Here is a 9,202-nt window from a genome sequence, read left to right as displayed (position 1 = left end):
GACTCCATTGAGTATCTACAATCAATAAACTTTGAGTAGGAATAACGAAGCGCTTGACGACACCTCGGTATTTATAAGACGTCCATTAAGTAATTAATTAGTACCATAATTAATTCATAGTTCTTATCATAAATACAATTAAATAATGATTCTCATTATTCGCTTTTAGCATCGCATGACTAATGCATACATTCTTTATCACTTATAATATTTGTGAACCTAACTTTGTGCCATACTAGACATTGTACGGGCCACGGATGCCGTATTATGAGCCACCGCTACCATATTATGAAACAGAACCGGCACCACGTCTGCTACCTGTGCCCGTGCAGTATGAGGCATCAAGGCCTTGTCAACTTGGGCCCACGCTGCAAAAAGCTACATTTTATGTTAACGTTTTAGTGCCCGTCACATTGCCAGCACATTTTACAATACAGCCTGGAAGATAAATAAATATAGTAATAATTAAAGGTAGTTTCTAAATTAAAAACAAATTTTCTTTTACTTTTCGTACAGCGACGCTGACGACGACGCTGTGAGTGTGTAAGTATATTTATTTAATAAATATTATTCAATGTATTGATTTTATATGTTTGTTTTCGGTAAAATAATATAATTATTAATATTGAAGTTTGTATGTTACTATAATTTTGACCACGTTCTCATAAATATGTTATTTTCTATTTACAGGGATGCACACAAAATTTTCATCCTCATCATCAGTCCGCATCAACCCACAGTGTCAATCAACAAGGCGAACGATCCTCACAGTATCAGCCATCACCACCATACTGGACATTATACGGACCACGGCTACCATATTAACTGTAACACAAACACCATGTAAAACTCCCACGCTTGGGTTTAAAAAGACTACACAATATCTTCAGACCTGAAGTTAAAATACCACACTTTACCGGGACTGATTAAAAGGTTTAATTCGTTATATAATTATCACAATGCTGGTCCATTAGTTAATATAACATTTAGTTCCTTAGCAGTTTCTTAAGTACCATTAATTATTGAAAAATACCAATTTATTAAACACCATAAATGACCACGGTGATTGTTAAATAGACTGCTGTTAAGGCCCTATAAATATCGAGGTATCGTCAAATATTTTATCATTTCTCCTGTGACTGTCACTGCGACAACAACTTGGATAAACAATGGATACCCATAACGAGACACCAACATCACCACCATGCCGCTGTGGATTTGTAAGTACATAAATATTGTAATATTTATTTCTTTTTATTTTTGCTGATTTCTTAAAAAATCATCAAGGCACTTGGATGTTTTTCATTTGTATTCATCAAAATATTACAAAATGAGTGTATTCACGACATAACTTAATTCTCATAAATATATTTATTGTTTGCAGGTGTACGATTGGTTAGAGAAACACCAGGTATATTTTGATAACGTAGAATATACCTACAACCTCAACCTTAACAGTCCACAAGCGGTGATGAATTCAGCAGAGCCACCGGTAGCTGTTACAAATTGCGGAGCAAGGAAAGAGAGGAGAAAAAGGTCTGTGAATTATAGGGCAGCATCCATTTTCTACAAACCGAAGCTGTTCAAGATAGAGCCTGAACTTTCTGAGGAAGAGTCAGAGTCTGAAGAAGATTCTGAATACTCTGGCGAATCGGAGTCCTTTGAAGAAGAGACAAAGTCGTATGAAGGAGACTTTCAGTCTTTTCATTTAGAAATAGAAGGTGAACAGGAAACCCTGAATATTGAGGACAACGCCCCATACACTGGAGAGGAGGTAACAACAGCTGATCAACAGCCCTCTTATTTAGAAGCAGAGCAACCATACGCAGAAGTAGAACCCCAATATGTGGAACCTGGCCAGTATTACGAGTATGAACAACAAACTCAATATTATTGGAACCCAGAGCTACAATATTGTCAAGATCCATCCCTAGAACCATCACACTTTGGACAACAGACGACATATTATAATGAACCAGTGGACTATTATGGACAACAGACATGTTATATTCCAAAGCCTCCATATTACGCACCTGTACCATTATTTTACGGGCCAGCTGCTTTTCAGAGTTGAGCTGTGCCAAGTGCAAGACGAAGTAAAAATAGTGTTTAAAATATGTTATTATGCCAGTGACGGTACTACATAATTTTAGTAAAATAAATGGATGTAAATTAATCAGTTTTGAATAAATTTTTAATTTACCAAAAATTTTGTTGTTTTAACTTTTGTTATATTAAAAAATCTTCGCAGTAACATTGCCAATATTTTTTATTTCATGCAATCATAAATATATTGTTATAATAGTATCTGCCTGGTAAAAATGGGTTTTTTACACATTTGTAATAGTAATTTGGAAATAATTACCAATCATATTCAGATGAAAAACAAAAAGAAAACAGATTTAGTATTTTTTTATTGCATTATTGGTTTATAAACTACAATACATTAAAATACACCAGATTTTAGCCATTCATACAATTAATATGAATACAATACACACAAAGCACTACAATTCAATTTTCAATATCATATTACTTCCAAGTAATCTCAAGCCAAACAAAGAAGTGCTTTTCTTTATTGAATACAATAATTATATTATTCATCTAAACTAACACATTATTTACTTAGCTAAAACATAAGAATATTTTAAAATGAAAGAATTACCATAAAATATTTACATAATTATTTAAAAGTAAGTTTTTAAAAAATAGAACACATGCTTAAAAAGGATACATTTAAATATCTAATAAATATTTAGCAACTTAAATAGAAAAGTCTCAAACAGAAGTTTGAACTTGAAATACAAAAAAAAACTGTGAATGCCTTAAAAAGTGTTATAAAAAATACTTCAATTGAAAAATCTTTGAATTAAAAAATGTACATGTAAATGATACCTTATCTTGGTAATCTTCTATTGTCTCAGTCATTAGTTTAAAGAGTACTAAATATTTGTCCAAAAATCATGTTTTTTTTTTTACTATCATATATACAATTAATTTCTATTTTATGAGACCAGACTGACAAATCTTAACTAACTTAAACTATTATATCTAGAAATTAACTTAAACTATCTAAAACTAAATTAATACTATTTACTAACAAACTAGCAAAGTAAAGTTTTTCTTTTTGGTCAAATTAAAAACACTAACAAATTTTTTAGTGTCAAAAAATCATAATCAGTCCTTGTGACAACATGTCAGCATAAATATTAAATTATTTAGCTAAAATATTTTTCCATTTTATATGGGAAAGCACATATTAGCCTCATTCCTACGTAAATTTAATAAGGTGTTGACATGCACCATGTCTTGATTTTTACTGTCACCGATCAGTAATACAATTGGCTGTTTTTTTGTGACACTATTACTTTTTGTATCATCTGACCAAATTTTATATTATTACCGATATGGTGCATATAAGTATTGCTCGAGTTGATTGTGCCCATCGTATCCTAGTACTACTCCACTCTAGAAAACAGCTGGCCCGTAATATAAGGTTACTACCGAAATATGAGGCCTGATCTTTCAAATTTGTAGCCTCTTATTTAGACGATAGGCGTTCTTATTTTAATGAATGGTTCGCTCCTTTAGAAAAGGCTCCTTTTTTTGCAGAAGTCATTTTCTCTTCTACCGTTATCGACTTTTCGTCAGGAGATTCCGTGTCTTTCTCAAAGGATTCTGACTTATCTATGTTCGGATTCTTTTTCAGAATATGCTGGCTCTTTTTTAAATAGCTTTGGTTGGTAAAATATCGACGTTGTCCTATATTTCGGAGACCTCTTTCTCTTCTCTCTCGTAGTTCCACAATGCGATACAGCTGCCGCTTGCTCTGCCGCATACATCATTGGTTGTGGACAGTTGAGGTTGAGATTGTAGGTAAATTCTGGATTGTCAAAATATAGCTGGTGTTACAACTTCTCTCATACATTTTTCCAATCAGTAATTGTACATATATGTGAGAACAATGCAGAGACATTGCAACGCGCAACATAGATGGTAGAATTTACTATGTTAATATACTGAGGGACCCTTTGATCTAACATGGTCCTCACATATACAGAATTAAAATCTCAAAGAGTGCTTCCAAGAAATACTTTAAAGCTACGACAAGTACCGGTCGGTACTTGTCGTACCGTCAGAGCTTATAATCGGAACCATTAGAAACCAAGTGCGAATACAAACCAACGCCAACAGATCGACACCAGCAATTTATACTACGCTAACTCGAAATTTGGAAAAAACGTTTTTTTATGCCAAGTTGCTTAAAATGTGTGTTTACATACGTCATAAAAAAATTGAGAAGAAATATGCAAAAATAAGAAAGTTACAAATCTTATAAAACGCTAAGTAAAGGTACTTTTTGAAATCACTCGATTTATATTACGCCAACTATTATTAGCGGAGTGTGCGAGCACTTTAGTCAAAGTCCGTGCAACACTGCACTAACTCATAGTTAGCGTAGTTTAGTGCGTTCGTGTGTATACTGGTTCGTTTGTAAAATGAACGACTTAGCGACTTTTACATAGTAAATACTTATGTGTTAACGTATTAATTAGTTTATTAATGGTACGTTGACTATTCTTTTTGTAAGTAAGTACATGTTCTTTATAAAAATATTGAAATATGCATCAGATGATTGATCATGCACTACGACCTCCCGTACTACACTACGCTAACATAAGTTAGACGTGTATAAGATGTAACATTTTTTTGATGAATTACGTTTATATACGGCTAACTTGCGCTAAATCAAAAAATAGAAATAATTAAGAAAATATAAATATGAGATATTACAATGAATAAATTAACTATTAAGCATACCAAATTTCAAAAAAGTATCTTAATTAATGTAAAAGTTATCACGTTTTTCCCTTTAAACGCCTCTACTGTAAAGTACGCTTTTTTGAGTTAGCGTAGTATAAATTGCTGGTGTCGAGATTTTGAGTACGAGCACTTCCAAAAACCAAACAATTGTTCCGACAACAATAATAGGCCTTTGACACCTCATTTTGTTAATCTTCCAAGTTACAACGAATTTTCGTTCTATTAATGACAATAAATCGGATGGTTATAATAAATATCATGTTATTTTTATTATACCTACATATTTTATGAGCATAGCCAGTATGCATATATTAAACAACAGATGTAACATAATTTAACCATGTAAAACTACCACGCTTGGGTTTAAAAAGACTACACAATATCTTCAGACCTGAAGTTAAAATACCCCATTTTACCGGGACTGATAAAAAGTTTAATTCGTTTTATAATTATCACAATGCTGGACCATTAGTTAATATAAAATTTAGTTCCTTAACAAAGTGTTAAATACCATTCCTTATTGTAAAATTTCAATTTATTAAACACCATAAATTACCACGGTGCTTGCAGAATATAAGGCCCTATAAATATCGAGGTATCGTCAAAATTTTTATCATTTCTCCTGTGACCGTCACTGCGACAACAACTTGGATAAACAATGGATACCCATAACGAGACACCAACATCACCACCATGCCGCTGTGGATTTGTAAGTACAAAAATATTGTAATATTAATTTAATTTAATTTTTGCAGATTTTTTATAAAATTATCAAGGCACTTGGAATGGTTCTTAGTGGTATTCATCAGAATAATACAAATTGATAGTATTCACGATATGGCATGATTTTCATAAATATTTTAATTGTTTGCAGGTCTACGATTGGTTAGAGAAACACCAGGTATATTTCGACAATCAAGGATTTACTGACGATGATTACAAAATAATGCATTCTGCTGAGCAAGCGAGAAGAGAAGCAAAAGAGAAGAGAAGAAGGTTCTTGAAAGATAGGATAGCATCCATATTTTATGAACCAAAATTCTTTAAGAAAGAACTAGTACTTTCTGAGGAAGATTCAGAGTCCGAAGAAGATTCAGAATACTCTGACGAGTCAGACTCTTTTGAAGAAGAGATAGAGTTTTCTTCACCAAATACGGGATCTACTGAAGAAGAGACAAAGTTTTTTGAAGAAGAAAATCAGCCGCTTCATTTAGATCCCGAAGGTGAACTACAAGAAACCCTATATTTTGAAGAAGAGGCTCCGTACTTTGGAGAAGATGAAGCTACAGCGGGACAACAACCTGAATATATGTGTCAACCACACTACCAACCGCTATGGCAACCACAACAGACCATATATTACATGGATCCAGTGGACTACTATGGACAGACCACATACTACACGCCAAAGCCTCCTTATTACGCACCGGTACCCTTGTATTACGGGCCAGCTGGGTTCCAGAGTGGAGTAATGCCAGGGTACAATAGCTATAACCAACATGTGCAATACGAGTAAGGACAATCACTGGATTGTCCTATATACATTTTATTACTATAAAATCTTATATATTAGTTTTGAATAAAGTGTTATTTAAACAAAAAAATTGTTTTGTTAACTTGAATTTTTCAATAAGTCTATTACTGGACAGTAAATTTTTTTACTGTATGACCTCAAAATTCAATAAATTGTATATAAATAAAAAACACACTTTTTTACTTCTTTATATTTTCCTGGAAAAGACTAATCTAATAATCAAAATTGTATGCGACAAGAAAAAAATTAAAATAGTCGACTATTAATTTATCTAACTCGGACGTCGCAACCCTATCGTTGTGTAGATTTAAGTATCGTGAGGTTTTTAAAACGTTTACACGCCACGCAAGTCGGAATAAAATCAGCACTATTACCGAAGGTAGGTGTTTTAACAGTGCAATGTTTCCTTATGCGACCGAACTGCTGACACAAATGACACTTGACTACTTCGACATTATGTATGAAATGGCGGGTGGCCCATTCGTAGACACGAAATGTTTGCGAATATTACTATATTATATTTCAATGCCATTTGCGACCGTTTTGTAATGCCGGTGTATAATTTTACACGATAAGCCTGTTTAAGAAATTCTCTCGTAACAAATGTTTACAATATGTTTTGGAGGCTGAGTCACCCTCGTCCATAGAAGAGCACCCATAAAAATGAACCCCTACACGTGGCCTCTGGGTGGTGCTAACCAGGTGACAATCTGATGATAGGCTTCGGCCGACGGCATTATGACCACCCACCAAGCAAAACCGTGTCGCCAAGCGGCCTAGCCGTGTTCCGCCACGATGATCGGTGACGCTGTATGAGAGGATGGGACGAGATATTTGTTCCACTATGGGCAGACCAGTCTGGCGTGCGCTGGTGTGGCTTCATCAGGTGGACAGTCGTGGAGGGTAGCGGGATCTGAGGCACGGTGCACCGCTGGCCGACCGCAGATAGTTGAGGGCTCAATTAGCGTGCTAGCCACAAGTGAAAGGCTCGCCATCTAGCGAAAAATACCATGGATACGCCATCGTGCCGGTTGGCGACCGGACGAAAGGGCCTGATGGATATACATGGGGAGGCCCGGGTGTCCCCGCAGTCTCCAAGACTGGCCTCTCAAGTTGCCTGTGTGGGGGAACATTTCACTACCATTCTCTCAGCAACTTATTTACAAATATGAAAACAAGAGCAAAGAAAAGGGTTCAACAGCGTCTGCACTCCCTCTCCCTTAAAGTGCACCTCTCAAACATCCGAGGCTTGCACTCTAATATCAACGCGGTCCATCACCACCTTGAGACCGAGAACCCTACACTCTTATTTCTCTCGGAGACCCAGATCAGATGTCCGTCCGACGTATCTTACTTAAACTACCCAGGTTTTACTCTGAAGCACAATCTCTCAGCAACCTTCTACTCTATTATGAAAGCAAGAGCAATGAAAAGGGTTCAACAGCGGCTGCACTCCCTCTCCCTTAAAGTGCACCTCTCAAACATTCGAGGCTTGCACTCTAATATCAACACGGTCCATCACCATCTTGAGACCGAAAACCTTACGCTCTTATTTCTCTCGGAGACCCAGATCAGATGTCCGTCCTATGTATCTTACTTAAACTACCCATGTTTTACTCTGAAGCACAATCTCTCAGCAACCTTCTACTCTATTATGAAAGCAAGAGCAAAGAAAAGGGTTCAACAGCGGCTGCACTCCCTCTCCCTCAAAGTACACCTCTCAAACATTCGAAGCTTGCACTCTAATATCAACGCGGTCCATCACCACCTTGAGACCGAAAACCCTACGCTCTTATTTCTCTCGGAGACCCAGATCAGATGTCCGTCAGACGTATCTTACTTAAACTACGCAGGTTATAGTCTGGGGCACAATTCTTTAAACAAGACAGGTAAAAAAAAATATAACACAATTTCCACTGTTTAAGATACAAAAATCCTTCATGGGGTTAGGTGTTAAATGTTATAACAAAATACCAAGTAGTATACTAGATCTTCATGAAAGGAAATTTACAACTTATAATTATTAAACTTGGATTATGTAAACAGGCATACTACAAACTAACAGATTATCTGGAAGATAAGAATGCTTGGCAGCATGTTTGTCAACGAGCCACCAATATCACCACTATGCCGCTGTAAATTTGGGTTAAGTTGATTCTGACTATTTTCAGGTGTCCAAATGGTTAGAGAAACACCAGCTATATTTCGACAATCCATAATTTAGCTACAACCTCAACCGTAACTGTCCACAACCAGTGATGGATTCAGCAGAGCAACTGGCAGCAGTAGCGCATTGTGGAACTACGAGAGAGAGGAGAAGGAGGTCCGTGAAATATAGGACATCATCCATATTTTACAAACCAAAGCTGTTTAAAAAAGAGTCAGAATATTCTGAAGAAGAGTTTGAATATTTAGACGAGTCAGAATTATTTGAGAAAGTCAAAAACGGAAAAAGAGAAAATTTCGACTGAAAATTCTAAACAAGAACGCCTATCGTCTGAAGAAGAGATCACAAATTTTGTAGAATAGGCCTGATATTACAGGCCAGCTGCCTTCAAGAGTGGAGCAGTGACAGAATACCGGTGTTAATTAATTTCACATTAAATTAGTGAGCTACTGCCACCATAATACGAATCAACACGTCAGACACAAGCGCCCGTGCAATATGTAGCATTGCACCCGTGTCAACTTGGGCCAAAACTGCGTCATGATATCTTTTATGTAGACGTTGTACTGCCGATCAATTTACCAGCAAATTTTACTGTACGATCTCAGTAATAAATCAATTGTAAATTTTTAACACTACTTTTTCCTATCTTTCTTATATAATTTGTTATTTTTATA

At 35.6% G+C, this 9,202-nt stretch overlaps 1 protein-coding gene across 1 annotated transcript; it reads left to right on the top strand.

The window, feature by feature from the left end:
- Window positions 1–1,253: 1,253 nt before the first annotated feature.
- LOC118269248 (uncharacterized) lies at window positions 1,254–8,316 on the top strand. Its single transcript, XM_050704214.1, has 2 exons — window positions 1,254–1,384; window positions 5,699–8,316. The coding sequence occupies exon 2, from the start codon at window positions 5,771–5,773 to the stop codon at window positions 6,338–6,340; it is 570 nt and encodes a 189-aa protein (XP_050560171.1). The 5' UTR covers window positions 1,254–1,384; window positions 5,699–5,770; the 3' UTR covers window positions 6,341–8,316.
- The last annotated feature ends 886 nt before the right edge of the window (window positions 8,317–9,202 follow it).

The sequence above is a fragment of the Spodoptera frugiperda genome, chromosome 2 (assembly GCF_023101765.2).
Source record: "Spodoptera frugiperda isolate SF20-4 chromosome 2, AGI-APGP_CSIRO_Sfru_2.0, whole genome shotgun sequence".
Lineage (NCBI taxonomy): Eukaryota > Metazoa > Arthropoda > Insecta > Lepidoptera > Noctuidae > Spodoptera > Spodoptera frugiperda.
The sequence above is the reverse complement of the archived record's forward strand: the minus strand, read 5'-3'. Positions and strand labels throughout refer to the sequence as shown.